Below are 20,216 nucleotides of genomic sequence, written 5' to 3' on the forward strand. Positions count from 1 at the left end.
GATACTGGGAATAAATTCTTCCCTGGGAGGGTGGTGAGGCCCTGGCACAGGTTGCCCAGAGAAGCTGTGGCTGCCCCATCCTTGGAAGTGTTCCAGGCTGGAAATGGCTTTGATCATCTTGGTCTAGAGGAAGGTGTCCTTGCCCATGGCAGGGGTTGGAACAAGATGAGCTCTAAGGTTCCTTCCAACCCAAGCCTTTCTAGGATTTTATGAAAATGCCAGGAACGAGCCAGGCAGGGCTCTGCAGACAGCAGCACCTCAGCAACAGGCTGGCTTTGGCCAAACGAGTTTTATCAAACCAGCTCCAGAGTTGACCTGGAGACTGCTGAGGGTGCACACAGGCTGGTGCCTGAAAGGAGTAAGGGGTGGATCATTACTGCACTGGGCAGTTGTTCAAGTTGAGAAGGTCACTGCTTCCCTCGGTGAAAATGTCTCCTTTTGGTGAAGGGTGTTTCCCTGTCCAGGGATGCTCTGGCTGGGAAAGCAATTCTGCCACCCAGACACCCTCTGGGAACGACAGCACCAAAGCAAAGCAAAGCCAGGAGGCCTCCCAGTCCAGCCCCATTGCCAGCAGCAAAGGAATGATGGGCGAGGTGGAAGTTGTGGGTCAGGTTTTGGGGTGAGTTCAGCTGCCCCTGGAAGCAGGGAACCCCTCCCTGGATTTCTGGGAAAGCCGCTGAGCACGGCAGCCCGGGGGCAGTGCAGCCTGTGTAATTATGGCAGAGAGGGCAGACAGCGGATGTGCAGAGCCCCGGCCAGGCAGCTCCAGCAAGGGGGCAGATTCTCACCCTCCAAGAGGAGCCAGTGCCCACACGAGAGGCTGGTGGGGTGGTGGGTTTCCCCTGTGGGGTCAGCAGGGAGCTGTGCTTACCCCCTGGCCAGTCTGCCACAGATTTTCTCCTCCTCCTCGGCTCTGTCATCCTTCATCCCCCTGCAGTGCCAGCCCTGGGGCTCCCTCCACACCTCAACCTCTGACTCAGCCACGCAGGAGGGGAAATGGCAGGGCTGGAGCAGGCGTGGAGGGCTCTGTGAGATGCTGATGAGTCTTCAGCCAGCACCTCTGGGCACAGGGGCGCTGTCAGCAAACTCACTGATTTGTTTGTTTGTTTGTTTATTTGTTTGTTGAGCAGCTGGCAGTGCCATCCCTGCACCAAGGTGAGTCAGTGCTCAGCATCCCAGCCCCCTGCAGTTGGTTGAGTGGCTCCTCTCCTCACCAGGGAGCAAAACCACGTGGGATGAGTCAGATAGAAAATGAGTTTATTTCCAGATGCTGCAGGGGAACTAACTTTGATTTAACAAGCAGGCAAGAGTGAGGTATCTTGAGTTTTTATTTCGATCCTACTCCACAGGAAACAACATCCACTAGCGTTATCTTCCTTACATTTGTTTGTATTTGACCCAATACTGTGTTAAATATAAAATACTGATTGAACAAGGATGGATGGTGAAAAACATGAGACGCTAAAAAGATCCCTCGAGCCCTCCTCCACAAACATCCTGAATGTTACAGGTCATTTAAAATTAGTATAAAATAGGAGGACAATCCAATAACTTGCTCTGTGTCCCCCGTGCTTTGCAAGGGGAGGATTTAGGAGCAAGAGGAGAGGGGGAGCCTCTCACTGACAGAGAAGCCCACTCTGCAAATCCAGGCTGAAGGCAGGGTGGCCATCCATTCCTGCCTGGGTGTCCTGCCCTGCATTTTCAGCAGGAGGACTGAGATGAAGCAGCCTCAGAAAGGTCCTTCTGGCACCTCCCTGTGCCTCAGGAGCCCTTGGGACAGATTTAGGGCCAAAAGACCACAAATGGCAAAACAGTTTCTGAGCTAAATCCCTTGGGATGAAGCCTATGGGTGAAGCATGGTGGTGGTCCCTGGGCATCCTCAGCCCTGCCAGGGGACATTTTCCTGTGGCTGGGAGTGCTGTTTGCCTTGTCTGACCCCAGGGTGGTTCCCTGTGGCATTTGGGGACAGAGGGGGAGGAGAGCTGAAGTTGTCACCGTGCCCCAGGGTGGCTCTGGGAACCTGCTCCCCCAGACCCAGTGAAAATTGAAGCGGGTGTTGGTGAAGCTCTGGCTGCCCTCCAAGTGCTTCCCAGGGTCCTCACAGAAGCCCTGTGAGGTAGGTCAGGGTCTTTGCCCCCATTTTATAGATGGGGAAACTGAGGCACAGAGAAGGGTAATGACTTGCCAGACAGAAAATGTGGCCTTTTCCATTCTGGGACCTCTGTATCCTGCTATTCCAACCCTGGATATGCTCCATCAACTGCTGGTTACTCACAGCTCGTCCTTCTCCACCTCTCCACCTGCAGCAGGTGACAGGGCCAGGGCAGCAGCAGAGTCTGGGCTCACACCAGCTCATTCACCCCCGTCCCTAAGACCACCCATCACCCCAAGGGCAGTGCCAGCCCAAAGGCTGCTTTGGGGTGCCCTGGGCACAGACCCCCAGCAGCCCCAAGCCAGGCTGGGGTGCCAGGTACAGCTCCCAGAGCCTTTTCAGGAACCTTCTGCCTGTGGAAGTGAAAACCCAGCAGGTATTTTTGCCAGCCTGACAGCCACAGGCACCACATTAGGAGGGGGTGAGTATCCAGATGCTTCCTCTTTGGTAGTTTGCTGCACAATGGCACAGCCCTGGAGAGCCAGTCCTGGGGTGCCACAGGCTGGGGGGGCCCTAAGCTCTGCTCAGCTCCCTGGAATGCTGCTGGAGAAACAGGAGATGTGGCATGGTGGCCGTAAATCTCCTTCACTTGCCACATCGTGCCAGAGGCTGCAGCTGTGATTAATCAAAGGCCAAAAAGAGGTGATGAGCAATTGACTCTTTTGGGGCTGATGGGGAAGGTGCAGGCACAGCCCAGCACACGCTGCACCCTCCTGGCTCCAGCAGCTCTGCCAGGGTGTTTGGGGGGCAGGATCAGGTGTGGTTTTGCCATTCTGCTGCTCCCAGCAGCTGGATGGATGTTCCCTGTCTCATTGGCCTGTGGTAGCACTGTGTGGCCATGGTTAGGCATCTAAAAACTGAGCAGCACGGGGATGTCTCCATCACAGCTCACACCCAGGCTTCGTGTGGATGCATTCCTGCCCTGCAGCAATCCTGGGAATGCCAGAAATCCACCCAAAAGTGGAATTAAATCTGATGAGCAATAGGTTCATCAGCAAAACGGGAGCAGAGAAGGCAGGTAGCCCCGTGATCCCAGTCCAAGGAGGTTCTCTTCCCTCTCTCGAGGAGAAAGGGAATCCCCTGAATGGGCTGACCCCAGTCAGGGAGATGCCAGGAGCTGGATCCCAGCTCAGCTCCCTGCTGAAGGCACACGTGCAGCAGGGCCTGGGAGCAGGGCTGTGCTTCAGGCTGCCACTGGCACCAGGCTGGAGAGGAAAACCAAGTGCTCCAGGGAGAAAATGTCCATAGGGGATCCCAAGGATGTACCGAGTTGTGCACTTCATATTGGCTTAGAGAAAGGGTTTCCCAGTGCTCAGGGACTGGGATGCCCCGGAAGAGATTCAAGTTTCAATCTCTTGTAAGGCTTGTTGAGGATGGACCATCCCCTCAAGGGCTTGGGATGGAGCTGTTAATGCTGACAGGACTCAGGAAGATTCAGGAGCCAGTCCAGGTGGTGCAGGGGTGTCACCACATCCCCCTCCACCACTGGGTCTCTCCCCTCATCCTGACTCCTCTAGTCCCCTCGGTGGCACACTCTAAGGGCTCCAGTAGCCAAACCCAGGGTGTCATAGCCAGGGGCATGTGGGGCCAAGGTTCCCAGTCCCGTGGGATGCTCAAGACCAGGTGAGGGAGCGAAGCTCCCAGAGAGTGGTCACTCCTATCACCCACAGCCCAGTCAGTCACTGTGTTCTGAAAGCTTTGCCTAAAAAAACCAAACAGTTCCCGAGGTTAAAAAAGAAAAAATATTTGAAATCAACCTCCAGGCTCTCCTGTCTGTGCGGGAAGGGCACCAACAGCTGCTGTCCACGGGGTGAAGGGGTGGTTTGGGGCGAGCCCACAGTGCAGGCTGTGTCCCCGCTGCCCTCCGTGTCCCCACGTGCCAGGTGGCACAAACAATGTCTGTAAGGCTTCTAGCGGGAGGTGCTGGTGTCCAGCGCCCCGGGCCGGTACAGGTACCTCCAGATGGCATAGTAGTGGATGCCAGCTCCGATGGCCACGAAGAGGTGCCAGATGGCGTGGGCGAAGGGGATGCGCCCGTCGCTTTTGAAGAACACCATGCCCAGGCAGTAGAAGAAGCCACCAGCCACCAGCTCCAGGAGGCCGTCCCTGTTGGGCTGGGAGCAGGCAGGGCTCAGTGAGGCCAAGGGGTGTCTGCCCTCTCCCCACCACCCCCCAGAAGTGGTGTCCAGCTGCAGCTCTGGACTTCTCTGCCTTCTGCTGCACCCTCCTCTCCAGCAAGGCAGCAGGGACCCAGCAGCCCCAGGAGAAATGGAACTAGATGATCTTTAAGGTCCCTTCCAAACCAGACCATTCTACGATTCTGTGATCCTACAATTTCCAAACAACCCAGGAAGGAGATCTGGGAGAGATGCACGCGGTGCCTGCCAGGCACCCAAAGCACCTGCAAAACCAAGGTGAGCCACATCATATCAGGCATGGCTTTATCCCTCACACAGCCTGGAGACTGCACCAACCCACAGGAGACAAATTGTTCCTAGTTTCAAATCCCTCCTGGGATTTGTCCCTCAGGCTGAGCCCAAGTGCTTCCCAGCAGGGGCTTACCATGGAGAGGATGACCAAGGCGGGGAAGAAGCCCATGATAACGTAGCACACCAGCTCCACCAGCTTGTACCTGCAACAGACAGAGAGGCAGCTTGGAGCAGGGATACCTGGAGGTTGAGTTTTATGCTTGATATTTCCACAGCAGAACTACAGGGACAGGGGTGGCAGTGCCATGACAGCAGGTCCCATGTCCTCCTGTGCGGACTGGCTGAGGACCTGGCACTTGGGACTCCGGGGGGGGGTGACATTTGGAGCCTTTGGCTTTTTATTTGGTGCCACCACGTGGAGGAAGCAACTCATGGCAGCAGTCCCTGCTCCGTGCTCCGGGTCCCGCACACCCCTCGGCTCGGGGCCGGGCAGGCACTCACCGCTCATGGAAGAAGAAAACGTAGACGGTCCCGATGGATGCCATGATCCAGATGATCCAGCGCATGTGGGACGCCCAGGGACCCAACTCCCTCAGGTTCAACCTGCAAGACCAGGGCTGTGGTGAGGTGGGTCAAGGGCAGCACCCTGGACTGGGCTCATGGGCTCAGCCCCTCACCCCCGTGGCTGTCCCACCACAGGGTCTTCTCAGCTTGTAACTTCAAGAGGTTGGAATCCATGGGATGTGAAGGTTTTGTGGAAAGGGGTGAGGTACAGCCTCAAGAAGAAGCAAAGCCAGAGAGGGAAACTCTCTTCGTTGGAACCAGGATGGTATTTTCCCCTTCAGTGGGGCCAGGTGAAGACCCCCAGCCACCAGCAACTCACCAGGGAGCATAGGACGCGGCGATGAAGAAGTAGATCACCATCCTGTCAAACATGTGTAGGCAGTGCTCCACAGTCCTGCAGGACAGACAGATGGGTCACAGCACTGGGGGCATCTGGACCGTCTCCCCCTTCCCAAGCAATCAGGAATGATACCTGAGATGCCTCTTCTTCCAGGAGATGGTGTGGAAGATGGTGGAGACAATGAAGAGGCTGGACAAGCCAAAGCCATAGATCCAGGCTGAGATGGTTTCCCACTGGTCATCAGAGAGGATGTAGAGGATGGAGCTGCCGAGGATGCTGGGCAGGATCCAGAACTGGAAGGGGAAGCAAACCTGCTGTTGACTCTCTGCATTTCCATTGAGCAGCTACAACAGAGCCTCCACTTCTCCTTTTAGATGTTTCTTTAGCTTCTGGTCAAAGCTGCCACCCCTAAGGGGCAGGCACGGTCCCTCCCTGCATGGTGCAGCTCCAAAATAGTTTTTCCAGAAGGTAGGGAGGAGGACGAGGAAGGCACAAGGAGGATGACTGTCTCTGAGTCATCTCCCAGGACTCAGAGTGGGAACTGTCAAGTCCCAAAAGAAACCTTGATAGGGGGAGAGGTCCCTCCCACTGCTACACAGGCAGCCCCATGGGCACCTGTCATAGCTCTTGCTATGAAACAATCCATTTTCAGGGAGCTTTGAAAATATTCCTGCCCCACCAAGCCCACAGACAGCTTCCCCAGGGACATGGGGCCACAGTGGGGGAGAGCAAGGGAGATGCAAATCAACTTCCCAGGGCAGGAGGAGGGAGAACATCCCAATCCCCAGGAGTACGCAGGGCACATCTGCCTCAGACTCTCAGGTACTGCTCCAGGGCTGAGCAAAGATGTTTTTGGGTGTCCCTTGAGGTTCCTCAGTGGATCCCCAGAGAGATGAGCACTGTCTCCCTCACCCAGGGACTGGGACAGGGACTCACAGCGTGGGTGGCACAGTTGGCTGCATGCTCATATTCCGTGGGCTGGTACCTGCAGTTGGATGGGACACGGTGATTCATGAACCTGCAGAGAGAAGCGGGGAGAGAAACACACTCAGGGGACAGGGATGGAGCAAAACCCTTCAGGAGGGGTCTGCACAGGGCCTGCAGCCCTACCATGGCTCAGCTTTGCTCCAGCTGCCCTGCAGAAGGGACACCAGAGCACCACTGTCCATCTGGCTGTCCCCAGGTCCCCAGATCTTGCTGAGCCATGGCTGAGGCTGAAGCAGCTCCTGGGAGCTGCTGTTGCTTGGAGAGCAGAAGGCAGGAGCCAGCTCTGCCAGTTGCTGTGGGCAGAGGTGGGAAGAGCCCCATAGAGGGAACACAGGGTAGTGGGCAGACCTGTGGGACCCCAACCCATCCAGGGGTGACACCTTCATGTCACAGCAGCATGGCCAGCTCCAAAAAGGCTATCCCTGCAATGCCTTTGGTTTCTGGGTACCACCTGCATCTACCCCCTACCCCCAGGGTTGCACATCCCAACACAGATGGCTGTGGGAGAAAGCCTTCTGCCCTTCCTTGGAAACCTGCATCTTTATTTCTGTTTCTCTTAGTCTTAGGAGGCACCAGCTTGCTCTTGGTGTTCACAGGAATGTATTGATTTCACTGCTGGACCAACAGACAGTGATAAAAATCAGTGTCACTGCATTTCTGGGTAACAACAAATTAAATGTGCATCCGGGATAGGAGCTCCGAGCCAAGCCTCGTCCACCACCCTCTTCTGGCAGGAGACAGCAGTGGAGGCTTAGCAAAGGGAATGAGAAACAGGGAAATGGCCAGGGTTCCTTCCCTGCTCCTGAGAATCAGGTTTTTAGGACTTTTCCTGCTGTGGCTCAGGCCAGGGCAGCCGAGCCGAGCGGGGCTGCTGGGCAGGACCTGGGCTAATTGCTCTGTGACCCCGTTTGCCCCCAGCTCCAGCACCATCTGCAGCCTTTCACAGCTGAGTTGCGCCCAGCAAAGGGGCTCAGGGGCTGGCAAGACCTTGCTGCTGGGCACAGGGTGATGCCCCAAGCTGGGATGCTTGGAAAGGCAGAAGAATTCCCCTCTCCCTGTCCCCAAGCCACCCATGCCTGTGTGGACTCCTCTCCCATCTCCTGTGGCCTGAGCCACTGCCTGTTAAAACTGAGCCAGGATGGATTAAATAGCTCAAACGACAAGGATTTGGTATGGGGGGAACTGTGCAACCCCAGCGGGGTGAGGGGCACCCCAGCAGGTGACAGTGACAACCCACAGAGGGGCCCTGTCCCCAGCCCCTGCCCTGCCATGCCTCCTGCCAGACCCTGGCACTGTGGGAAGAGATTCATGGTCCTCACCACCAAAAAATGTCTGGAATTAAGAGGAGGGATGGAGGGGCCAAGCTGCCACTGCTCTGCTCCCCAGGACTCACCAGGGTAAATGGGGGCTCAGCAGGGCTGGGAAGAAGCTGGGCATCCCTGGGGACATGGCTGTGCCCAGAGCACTGTCACCTCCACCCTAGGGAGACCAGGGATGCCCTCCCCATCCCGCCACTCCAGCCACAAGGCCTGGCAGGGCTGCCTGTGCTGGAGCCATGTCCCCCTGGCAGGAGGACGTTACTGTCCCCAGCGTTGCCAGGAGACTGTCCCCAGCTCCCCTTCCCTGTCTGCTTCCCTTTATTTTCCCTTTTAATAATGAGAAGGAGGGGGAAGAGGGGAGGCCAGACGTCCACATGACGTCACAGTTGCTGAGGAAACACGTTCAAGGCCTTTTCCTTGAATTTATTGATTTTAACAAAGCCTGCTCCATCTCCCTCTGCTCTGGCTGGTGCTGTTCAGAGCACCAACACAGAACCAATTCCACAGCCCCCTCCCCAGGGCTGGGGGGCTCCCAGACCCTTTGGGAAGGTTTTCCTGGGGTGCAAATATCCTCCCTAGCTCTGGCACAGGGGTAGAGAAGCTGGGAAGGACCACCCAAGCCATGTCCGTGTAACAAGGCTGGAGAGCATTTGTGTTCCTGAAACCCAGAGCCCTGCTGGTGTGGGGCACCACAAACTCCTGCTTTTCCCAGAGGGACAATAGCCTTGAGGAGGAACCTTTTTTTTTGGACCTGGGGAGAGATTGCTCTTATTTTCCTGCCCTGCTCTCTAGTAAGCATCATCCTGTGGATGGTGGGAAATGGAGCATCACGGATGTGGGACCTGGTGGGTCAGCCTGAGCCCCACTTTTGGGATCTGCATTGTTTTGGGGCTAATTTGGCACATTTCCGTGGTCCTCTGCGGTCTTGCTTTGCCAGGGTGAGAAGAAGGGAAGAAAGGGATATAGGTACATTTTTCCTCAGGGGGGCTCATTTGGGACTCTGAGCTGTCCTGAGGGCACCAAGAGAACCTGAATCAGTCACCCCATGGTCACCTCCCTCTGTAAAAATGGGAGCAGCTGGTGTTGGCACATCTCCTGGCGAGGCAGGATAACTCCCTGGCTACACCTTATTTCCCAGGGGTGCAGAGGTCATTTCCTCCCCTACTCCCCTGGGATTTTATGGACCAGCTCGTGTCATCGCTGTGCACACTGGCATGGATGCAGGGCAGGGCACAGGGAGCCCTGCAGCATTCCCAGCCTGCAGACAGTTGCCATGCCAGTGTGCAGAACCAGCCTCAAAGCACAGCTCCAGCCTGGACAGACAGATGGATCCACTTGGAAACAGCATTTATGATTCTTGGGTGCAGGAAGCCACCAGCAGGTGTTCACACCCCACTGGGTGCTCCAGTGCAGCTCAGCAGGTGCTTCAGGAAGGCAAAGTCCAAGAGACAGAGAAGTTCAAAGACAGAGCAGGAGCATGTTCATTCCCAGGGGTGGCGTGTGGGAAGCAGGGAGCTGAAGGGTTCCCGGGCACCTTCTCCTCCCGGTGCTGCTCCTGGCACACTCCTACAACTGGCTCTATGTAGGAGGGGGGGGGCTGCTGAGGGTCTGACCAGGGGTTATTCACAGCAGTCCCAGGGTTTTTGCCTGCCCTGCTTGTGCCTGCTTTCCCCTGGCCCCTTTCCCAGGGAGGGAGCCTGAAAAGGGCCAGTACAGCAGGCTCTGGCCAGGGAAACAATGAGCCCCTTGTCCCTGGGCAAAGTGCAGAGCTGGCTTCCCAGGCCTGCTCCTTTCTCCTGCTCTTTCTCCCACTCTTGGGTTGGGTTGTTTTTTTTTTTAATATGGCTTTAGGGGTTTTTACTGAGTTTTTAAAAGACTTTTATCCACCAACAAAATTCCAGCCTGCAAAATCGTACAGATCTGCCTGGCTCTTGCTTTGCCAGGGCAGGAAGAAGGGAAGAAGGGGATATAGTTAAATTATTCCTCAGGAGGGCTCATGTGGGACTCTGAGCTCTCCTGAGGGCACCAAGAGAACCTGAATCAGTCACCCCATGGTCACCACACACTCACACAAGCAGGAGAGCTGTGCCCTGCACACATGAGGGGAACAGCCCCAAAAGAGACCCAAGCCAGGATGCAATTTGGGACAGATGGGATTCAGCCCTGCCTTTGACACAACTCCCTCGTTGGCCTCTGCCACAACTCTTCATGTCCCTCTCACTCCCCTTTCCCCTCTCTCCAAGTGAGGATAATAATTTTATTGCATCCTTTAGGCAAGCCAGTGGTGGATAATGTGAGGAGGGTGTAAAATCACCACAAAGATGTGGATGGGGAAGTATGAGCTGGGCTTCTGCCCTTGAAAAGAGCTGCTCCAACACCTGTCCTCCCCAGGCCTGCCATAAATCAGGCTGTGCATGTGTCTGTGTGTCTGTGCACTGTGGGCTGGGTGCCACGGGGACAAAGGAGCAGTCAGCAAGTCCAAGGTTATCCCAGGTGATACAAATTTCCCCAGAGCAGCTCACCTCTACAGGTTTCACCCGCAAATGGCTTATAAAAGGGCTGGGCTTGCTCAGGAGATGGCATAAAGCCTGTGGAGATGGATTTGTTGTGTATTCACCCTCCTGCCCAAGGAGCTGAGGCTTTTCCAAGCTCTGTTCCCTGCTGGCCATTCTTGGGATCTGGCTGCAAAGGAAGAGGATTTCTCCTTCCTCTTGGGACTGGATGTCACAGCTGCTTTTGAAGTAACAGAGGAAGATCCTGGTGGTGGTCAGAGAGGAAGGCTTGAGGAGGGATTTGCTGGATGTGGATCAGCAGCGGTGGTGAGTCCTGCTGGGGCTGCCCCTTGGTAGAACAAGCGGTGTGATGCCTGATGTGTCCCTGCAGGGCAGACTGGCCTCTCACTCTTCAGTGCATGGCCTGGGTTTGCTCTGAGACGCCCGAGGCTGCACACCCAGCACAGATGTCAGGGCTTGGTCCTGGGGCTCGTGCTCACGTGGGAGCTGCTGTGGGTGCAACCCCGTAAGCTGGGCCTTGGCAAGTGCTCTGCCTCTGATCTGGAATCTGGTAATGCTCCAGCTGCATCCCTGGTAAGAGGCTTCAATCCCTTGAGCTCCTCTGTGGTTTGTAATTACTGAGTCCTGGGGAGCAGCGTGTGCTGGCGTGGAGCCTGGCTGCTGTTTGTGTGCAGCACACCACCACAGGGCTCAAAGATGCAGGACACCAGGAAATCCCCATGGCCCACCTTGAGCCCAGGAGATCCCCCAGATTTACTGCTTTATCCAGCCCAGGAGCACTTGAAATCCTGCTTTTCCTTCCTACCCATTGACATGGGAATATTTGCCACTGGGAAGCAGAAACACCAAGGCCGACGCTGCCCGGCCCTGCCATCTGCAGTGCCACCCACACGGGCATGGGTGGCACCTGCTGGGAGCTGGAACCCCTTCCATGCCCATTCCTCAGTGCCTGCAGGCTCCCACACGCACAGATGGCTCTCCTGCTTTGCAAAGCTGAGCTGGAAGCAGCTCCTGGGCCAGGGGAGATGGGGCAGGCCTGGCCTTGGGCCCCTCCTGTGACCCAGCCCATCCCGTGGGAGAGGGGCAGGAGGCTGACGGAGCAGGACAACTCAGTGGTTTCTTTTTGTCACACTTCCTAGCACAAGGAGCTGGCAGCCTGGGTAGGGAGCAGGAAATGGAAGGGGTTTTATCTAAGCCAGCATTTCCCTATCTTTCTCATGGGTAAATTCAGATTTCTGGAGTAACCCACCCAGATTCTCCTGGTGCAGACTTTGCTTCCAAAAAGCAAGTCAAAAGGGGCAGCAGATCAAATCATCATCCATCACCTCATTCCTCCCATCCCAGTTTTGCTCATTCCCCACACTCTGATGTGTTTGAACACCCTGGGCTGGCTGTGGACCATGCCCTGGCACTACACAACCTGCACACCCTGAGAAACCATGAGCAAGGGCTGCTGCTGACTCAGAGGTGCTCCCAGAGGGGCCCTGTGCTCAGCCAGGTCCGTGCTGTACCTGGCTCTGAGCCACAGGCACAGGTGTCCCCTGAGAAGGGACACAGGAGACAACCCCCTGACACACCCTGCTGCCTCAGAGGGTGCAGGAGGGACTATGCTGCTCTTCCCCCGAACACACCAAGGGCATACACAACTCCTTTCTTGCTCAGGGACAGCCATGGGATGCTCCAAGCCAGGCTGGATGCAGGCATTGACCATTTCTGCACCCACAAGAGCCCATGTACACCCAGCAGGGCTTGGTTGGTGGTGGAAACTCAGCAGTAATTCCCACCAGGGTGCTAACTGTCCATATTCCCACCCTGTGGGCAGGGATATTTCTTTTTCTCCCCAGCTCTCTATGTGGATGGTCTCTCTAACTCTTCCGAGGTAATTCATGACCCTGCAACCACAGCAGAGCTGTTTGTTTATTCACAACAGATGGGATTGGTGAGTGTTTCCCAAATTACTTTCTGAGCTGGGACTTCTTGTTTCATTTGGTACTCATGAGACATCCAACAACAGCTGATTAGTCACAAAATGACTCTGATGTCCCAGGTGTTTTGTGAATGTGGGAAGGACTGTTTCCAGAACTGCAAATCCTCTATTATTCATTAATTTCTTGTTTGGAAAGTCATTGTGCATGTTCCTTGCTGCCTTGCCTTGAGCAAGGAGTCAGTGGGATAAATCGTGAGCTGGCTCTGCCTCTTTAACTGCAGCAGCCCAAGGAGTGAGTGTGACCACTGGATCCTGTGCCTGCTGGCACAAGATTTGGATAGTTTGAGGGCTGGAGCTTTCCCAGCCTCTAACCCTGGCTGTGACTGTGAAATACATGGGCAGGTGAGCATGTCCCAGGTTGATAAAATCTCCCCACAGCATGGCCTGAGAGACACAGCCAGGCTCTCACTTGGGTTTCCCAGACGCTGCTCAAGTACAAATCATATCTGTAAATTATTCAGCAAATGCCTCTGGACAGCGAAAGCACAGAAGGGAAATCATGTATTTCACCAGCCAAGCATGCAGATAGTAAGATTTCCATTAGTATTACTTACAACAGAGAGCAGGGCTGTGACTAATGCTGCTGCTCAGCACAGAGAGGAGCCAACTCCTTGCCCTGACCTAATGATCTCTTTCTGCATAAAATCCTTTCCTCAGCAGCAGCAAACCTGGGCTGTAAACTCAAACAGGAGCACAGAGTTGACTCCAAATTCTCCTGAAGGTCAGCACCGCTTGGCTCAGCTCAGTGGTCTCTGACTCATCACCAGGAATATGACACCTGTGCTATCGTGTTATCAGGAGAGGTTCAGTGTTATCACAGAGAGCCCACCAGGCTCTGGACTCCCTCTGCATGAAAATGTTGAGTTTGTCACACCTGGAGAGACCTGATATCTTTGTGTTTGGCCATGTCTCCTCTGCCTTTCTCAGATCCAGCCCTGGCAGCAGCATCTCTGGAGACTCAGCAAAACTCCTCGTGCAGCTGCAGCCAGGCACCCCTCAGGAGTGAAGGGCTGGAATAAGTTGTGCTTTTTTCCCTTCCTTTCTTTGGGAGTTGTACTTGTTGGCATGGCTTTGTCTGGCTGTGGAGCTGGGGGTGTGGGAAGGGAGGAGGAGGAGGGAGGCCAGCCCTGGCAGAGCCCCATTTCTCACAGTCACTGACCTGCCGGGCTGGGCAGTGGCTTGAATTTCCCATGGGTGTTGTTGGCTGCTACCTCGTGAAGCTGGACACAGCAAACTGTGCCAAAGAATCACATCAGGCTGATATCCAACACCAGCAGAAGGAGGGGAAAGATCATGTGTTTCCCAGGCAGCCAAGAGGCCGTCCTTGCCCCAAAAGCACAAGGATGGGGCTTGGCTTGCCCACTCATGCACATCTTCAGTGTGCTGGTCCCCACCTGAGCCTGCTCTGCTGGGTGCCCCAGCCCTTCCAGAGGATGGAACAGGGCAGTTTGAGTGGATATCCCACCAAAAATGCTGCTCTGAGAGCTTTTTGCCTTCCAAATACCTGGCTCCCATTGTGCACCCTGAGCTACATGAGGTAACTCCTACTGGTGCCATTTTAAGAGGGATCTGAGTCAGCTGGCCCCACAAAACAACCAGCATGGAATTGCTTGGTAATATCAGCTGATCCTGGTTTTCCCAGGCATTTTGGGGGTCTCCCCATCTCTTGCAGCAGTGCCTTTTTTGGCACTGTTTTTGGGGGGTCTATCTGCTCAGCTGGGGACAGACTGGCAGGTCTTGATGGGGCTGGTGCTGTCAAGGTGAGCAGCCCCTGCCTCTCGAGGAGCTTCAGGCTGTGGTATCAACACTGAAAGCATTCCCCTTCTCACTGCTTCAGCCCACATGGGCTGTGGGGGAAGCAGAGCTCTTGGAAAGCATCTTGGAGTGTGTGGGAGCAGGCAAGGGCTGCTCATGTTTTCATGGCAAAGCAGTGGAGAACAGGTCTTCCCAATGTGGTTGCTCTGTCCAGGCTGTCAGCCTGGCATCGGTTTCCTTGTGTTTGGAGTAGAGCATCCCAGCATTTCCTCTTCCTCCTATTCCTGCTGGTTCTCCTCTTCCTGTCTTGACCAGAGATGCTGGAATAGCTGATGAATGTCTCCTTGCTCAATAATTACAGGTGCAGGGAGAAACAAGGAAGGTCTTCCCAGCTGCCTTTCCCCAAATTCAGAGGATTTGGGTTTGAGCAAGTGTAGAGTTCAGACCTCCATCCCCTCATGCTGGTGAGGAGGTGGCGATGCCTGCACTGCGGGCACAGGGAGGTGAGGACAAGCCTGGACCATGCACCTACAGAGGCCCCTGCTCCTGGGCTGAGACATTAATGTGGATTTTCCCATCTGCCCCTCTTTGTGTTACCCCACACAGGGCAAGCCAGGCAAACACAGTAAGATTTAGAGCCTTTACTATGGACAAACCAAAGGAGCTGCTATCAGTTTGTGAGGGTGATTCAGTGCCCTGCAGCTCCAGGCAAAGGCCTCTCCAGGGCTGCTCCAGAGATGCTGAAGCTGGCTGGATACAGCAGCTCCCTGATTAATCACATTTCCTTCCAATTACAGCTCTGGATGGCCAAGATCTGGGAAGCATTCAGTGTACCCACAGGGAGATACTCAGCCCCATGGCAGCTACGTGGGTAGGAAGGACCAGACCATGTTTGAGTTAAAACTGGGCCAAAAGAGGGTCAAAGCTGGTGGTGAGGGTCAAGGAGGGTTTGGTTACCAGGTCAGTGTAACCTGACCAATGAGCCCAGTGATAAAGATGCAGCTTGGTCTGATCTGTTGGTCTTGGAGGGACCCAGCACCATTTTGGTGAGCGGGGAGGAAGAGTGGAGCGGGAGGGAATAACCCTGTGGTGGCTGGATAAAGCAGGAGGAATCCCATCTGCTCACACTTCGTGCATTGCTGGTGTCGTAGTTAAACTCGGCCTGTGGGGCAGGAGATGGATATTGCTTGTCTGGGTTGTGAGTGACAGGGAAAGCCTTGCAGCACCTGAGCTTTGAAACTCCATTTCCCCACGGTGTCAGTGATGGAAGAGCCTACAGCAGAGCAGAAACCACCGAGTTTGTCATTTACAACCACAGCGTGCTCAAATGGCACTGCCTGCACCCTGCTCACCACGGTGACAGCCCCTCCCTTTGCTTCCTTCCCCTCTGTCCCAGCTCGAACTCTTCATCTCCAAAGCCAGGCCAGGAGGGATTTGGAGACAGCTTAGTGCCCCTCCAGCCTTGAGTTTTCTCCTGGCAGTTCACAGAACGTTCCCACATTGATCACAGCTTTTCATCTCTTTGTTCTCACACAACAGGTCTTTCATCACCACACTGTGTTTTATTTATTCCTTTTGGTGGGTGTATCAATGGCCAAGTTCCTCCTTTCTTGGTCCTAGCTCAAAATTAGATAAAATGACATGAAAAATGAAGCCTGTTCCAGGCTTTTCCTCCACAAGGAAAACTTTGATATTTTTTGGTTTGTTTTTTTTTCAAGGAACACCATAAGCAAGGCCACATTCTCTGAAAAGATGTTGCAAGATGAAATCATAGAATTGTTAAGGCTGGACAAGACCTCTAAGATGGAGTCTGACCATTAGCCCAGCGCTGCCATGTTCACCCCTAAACCACTTCCCCAGGTGCCACATCCACATGTGTTTTTGACAGCTTCCAGGAACGGTGATTCAGCCACTTCCCTAGGCAGCCTGTTTTAATCTTTCCTAATATACAATCTAAACTTCCCCTGGTGCAGTTTGAGCCCATTTTGTCTTACCCTGTCCCTTGTTCCCTGGGAGGAGAGCCTGACCCCCACCTGGCTGCACCCTCCTGTCAGGGAGTTGTGATCACTGGGAAGGTCCCCCCAAGCTTCCTTTTTTCCAGGCTGAGCCCCCCACAGCTCCCTCAGTTGCTCCTTATCAGACTTGTGCTCCATTATCCTTCTCTGGACCTGCTCCAGCACCCCACCATCTTTCCTGCAGTGAAAACTGAACACAGGATTTGAGATGCTTCTGCTGCCTTGAAGGACACGTGCCACCACGAGTCCCCTGGCTTCTGCTCGCCCCAATTCCCACCTCAGAGCTCCCTGAAAGAGCATCCCTGGCACAAAGCAAGGAGCAGCTTTAGGGTTTCTTTTGGGATATGCCCCAGCAGAGCATTTCCATGGAGAGCAGAGCTGGTGTGCACGGAGGGAGGGGGGATGGGGATTATCCCACTGTTATTTTTGAGCACTGGGCTAAGAGGATCTCTGTGGTGATACAGGAAGCCCTGGGTTAGCATCACGTGCTGGTGACTTTCTTGGGGTGAAAGCCAAGGGAGCACCCATCTCCTGCTGCTCCCCATCCAGCCCTGGCACACAGTGAGAGCTGGAGGATTCCCTGTGGATCTGCCCCTCCCTGTGCCCCACAGCCCCTGCTCTGCACGTGGGCACCATCCCTGCAAGGCTCCCCGTAATGCCTCATCCCATTGAACGAGCTGTCTCCAGAAAGGACCACCACAAGGCTGGAGCATGCTGATTCAGGATAAATCAAGCAACGGGTTGGCAGATGGGTTCTGCTGGGGGAGACTGATGTCAGTGGAGCAGCCCCTGATCTGCTGCCCAGTTCCCCAAGAGCCTCTGCACCCCTGCCAGGGGGTAAAGGTAGGGTTCCTCCTGCTCTGGGGGGTACAGAGCTTTGCTCAGCTCCGTTTCCCCCAGCTCTGTCCTTTGCATGCCTGCAGGGTGGGAGAGGGTGGGGGTGTGAAAGTCTTGAATTCTCCATTTTCACAGGGTTTTGTACCAGGCACATTGTGCAGATCTGCTGGGTGCCTCCCGCCTCTCCTCCAGGCAAAGGTTATCAGGAGGCAGCTACAGCCTCAAAAGGGTCTTTCAGCCACGTTTCAGGCAGGTTTTGGAGATGGAAGCATGGATTTTCCCCACAGGACACCTGGAAGGAAAGGAGCTGATGGCTGGAGGGGGTTGCAGGATGGTCTCCTGTCCTTACCCAGCCCAGACAAATATCTCTCAGGGATCATCCTGCCTGGAGCAGGCAAGAAACACCATCGCCACTTCTTTCCACATAAGTTTTTCTCTGGTATCTCCCCCTAACAGGACCACTGGGAGTATGGAAGTGGCAGCACAGAGCTCAGTGCCCTCAGGAGCTGTGCCAGCCCGTGGGACCCTACACAGGCAGAAAAACATCCCCACCACAGTCCCAGGGAGCTGGGAGCAAAGCCTGTCCCCGGTGCAGAGCTCAGCACCCCCAGCAGCCCGCGGTCCCCACCTGTGCAGCACCCGGTGCCATCGGACTCATCCCGGGCAGGTGTTGTCCCCGTGTCACCTGCCAGCTCCCTCCTAAAGGCCACATCTGATCCCACAGCCGCGCGTGTGGCCAAGCGCCCTCTGACCTGTGCTCAGCAATCCTCAGGTTTCCCCCCGCACAGGTAACACCGTGAGGTTTCCTGCTACACCTGAGCTTTCCAAACAAGTGCCGGCTGCTGCCGGAAAACCTCCCCGGGGATTTCATGGAGGGAGAGAAGGCTCCACCACCCGTGCATCCCATGGGGACCCTGTTGAGCCTGCGGGTCCAGGCTGGGAGAGCCACCCCGAGGGGGTTTCATCGAGGTGCAGAGGGACCCTGGATCCCATCGGTTCCTCCACGGGGGGTTCGGAGCCAGAGCTAGGGTCTGTCCCCCGGCAGCAGGAGAGCCGCGGGGAAGTTAGAGCCAGCGAAAGGCTCCCAAGGATGCTGAGAATCCTTTAGGGATGCAGAAGAGCAGGTAGCCGAAAGCCCAGCCCGCACTCGCCCTGTGCTTTGAGGCACTCAGCAGCTTTCGAAGATCCTTTCGGGCTCCATCCCCGCCGAGCCGAGCCCGGGGAGGGGTCGGGGCTGTCCGGGGGCTCCGCGAGCACCGGGGGTCGGGGACCGCCGCACGGCCGGCTTTACCTGGCGTAGCGCGTCTTCTGGAAATCCAGGAGCCGGGACACGAACATCGCGGCGGTGCCATGGGGGTCCCGGGCAGCGGCGGCCGCTCAGCCCCGGGCTGGGGGCAAAGTGCCGCCCGGGGGAACGGCACCGACTCGGAACGCCGAGCTCCGGCGGCCGACGAGGAGAAGGGGCGGCCGGTCCAGCCCAGCCCAGCCCGGCACAGCCCAGCCCAGCCCGGCCCCGGCCCCCTCCCGCCCCCTCGGCTGCTCGGGAGAAGCGACACGGGCAAAACAAAGGCGACCTCCGGGAGGGGGGAGCCAGCCCCGCTGCCGCCCTCAGATGTGCAGCGAGGAGGAGGAGGAGGAGGAGGAGAAAAAAAGAAAGGGGGGTGAGGGGGGAATCCCTTCCAACTCTTCCCGGCCACAGCAACCTGCGCGATCTCCCTCCGCCCCCCGGCAGCTTTAAGCACAGCTAAAAATATCCCCCACCCTCCCCGCTGCCACCCCCGGGGGATCAAATAGCAGCAGATTTGAATTGAAAATGTGATTAAAGCATCGGGGAGGGGGAGAGCGCCGAGTGCCGGCAGTCAGACGCTTCCCCCGGTACCCACCTGCTCCCCCCGGCCCCGCTGCCCACGGATGGGTCCCCCCGAGGGTCCCCGAGGCATCTCTGCCCACCCCGGGACAGCGCCATCCCCAAGGAGCTGGTTTGTTTGGCTTTGCTTTTATTTCTTTGGTTTTAATGATTTTTTTTCCCCATTATTTTCCAGAGGCCCCAGCTGGGGTGGGTGGCTGTGCCTCAGCCCCATCACTGCGTGGTGCCCCTGGGAGGGGGCACAGCTCCAGCACCCCACCATCCCTCCCTGCTCGGGAGAAGGGGGGCAAAGCAGCACGACAGCAAGGCAAGGATTACGGACCCCAAAATCAGCCCATCTCCATGGTAAAGCCTTCACCCCTCCCTCCTCTACATCACTCAAGTAGGCTCCTACAGGAGGTGACATCCCGAGGAACATCTGAGGTTGGGCAGCTCAGAAAGGGGATGCAAAAGGTGATGGGGGCTTGTCTGGGGGCAGATGGGGGTCATCCTTGACACAGGGACTGCAGGCACCCTGAGGCCAGCAGCTGAGGGACAAGAAAGGGACAGCACCTGGAGGAGCAGAGCCTTGGTCACCCCAACAGCACCTCTCCTTGCTGGAGCTGTGGCAATGCTGAAGGTGGGACAGCTGGGGACATCCTGACAAGAAGAGCTGTGCTTGAATGGCCACTTCCATGGGAAATCGAGCACACACAGCTCTTCCAAAAGCCAAAGAGAACAAACGGAAGGAATCCCTTCATTCAAGGCATGAATTAATCCTGGCACCCTCTGCAAGCCCTTCCAAAAGCAGCTCAGTCCCTCAGGGGGTGCTGCAGGTGCAGCTGCATTGTGGGGTGTCCCCCAGGCACACCAGAAGCACCCCAGGGTCCAGCAGCAGGTTCAGCCTTCCTGCACGATTCCCACTGTGGATGGAAGACACCAGTGGGGACCAGGCAGGATCCAGGAGGTGTGGGGACAGCAAATAAACCCCATTTTCAGGAGGATATCTGGGACAGCCAAGGCCTGGCTGAGAGTGGCAGGTCCAAGCTGAGATGCAGAGTGAGATCATCTCTGAAAACCTCTCCCACGCTCTGCCACTTAGCCAGGAAGGGTTTTTTTTTTCAAATTCCTTCCCCAGACAATGAGCCCTGGCAGAGCCTATGTCATGGTTCTTGTGCCCTGCTGTACCTGTTCTCTGGGCCTGAAGAGGAGAGGAAGAAAAAAGGATGATAAATCACATTTACCAAAATAACCCCCGTCCCCAAAGCCCCCAGGCCACAGCTGAGGATGCTGGCAAGGGACACCTGAAGCAAACCATCCATCCCAAAATAGATCCATCTCAGAGGGCAAAAGGCAAATTGAATGAAAAAATAAGTTACTATTTTTGAAGCCTGAATCCAGTTGTTATGGCAACCAAAGCCTCGAGCATCGTGCTGGGGAAGGGCTCCAGCCCCAGCAGTGCCTCCAAACCT

The 20,216-nt window shown here is 55.8% G+C and overlaps 1 protein-coding gene across 2 annotated transcripts; it reads right to left on the minus strand.

Moving 5' to 3' along the window:
- Positions 1 to 1,310: 1,310 nt before the first annotated feature.
- MMD2 (monocyte to macrophage differentiation associated 2) lies at positions 1,311 to 18,634 on the minus strand. 2 transcript variants are annotated; one of them, XM_038151665.1, is made up of 7 exons: positions 18,190 to 18,622; positions 6,422 to 6,503; positions 5,618 to 5,778; positions 5,465 to 5,539; positions 5,083 to 5,184; positions 4,715 to 4,784; positions 1,311 to 4,266 (listed from the first exon to the last, which is right to left on the minus strand). In XM_038151665.1, exons 1-7 carry the CDS (start codon positions 18,234 to 18,236, stop codon positions 4,063 to 4,065), a joined length of 741 nt encoding a protein of 246 aa, XP_038007593.1. In that variant the 5' UTR covers positions 18,237 to 18,622; the 3' UTR covers positions 1,311 to 4,062. The 2 variants fall into 2 exon arrangements, with proteins under 2 accessions (XP_038007593.1, XP_038007592.1); XM_038151664.1 differs by lacking the exon at positions 1,311 to 4,266 and adding an exon at positions 4,282 to 4,553 and having other exon boundaries at positions 18,190 to 18,634.
- Between the last annotated feature and the right edge of the window lie 1,582 nt (positions 18,635 to 20,216).

Source organism: Motacilla alba, chromosome 14 (assembly GCF_015832195.1).
Source record: "Motacilla alba alba isolate MOTALB_02 chromosome 14, Motacilla_alba_V1.0_pri, whole genome shotgun sequence".
In the NCBI taxonomy this organism is placed as follows: Eukaryota; Metazoa; Chordata; class Aves; order Passeriformes; family Motacillidae; genus Motacilla; species Motacilla alba.

What these genes read in the sequence shown, in the direction of transcription:
- MMD2 (XM_038151664.1), bottom strand. Translation starts at nt 18,236, where the DNA reads ATGTTCGTGTCCCGGCTCCTGGATTTCCAGAAGACGCGCTACGCCAG. An exon ending in CCAACTGTGCCACCCACGCT is followed by an intron (nt 5,779 to 6,421) that starts GTGAGTCCCTGT and finishes TTCCCCTTCCAG; the next exon opens with TTCTGGATCCTGCCCAGCAT. An exon ending in GTTTTCTTCTTCCATGAGCG is followed by an intron (nt 4,785 to 5,082) that starts GTGAGTGCCTGC and finishes TGTCTGTTGCAG; the next exon opens with GTACAAGCTGGTGGAGCTGG.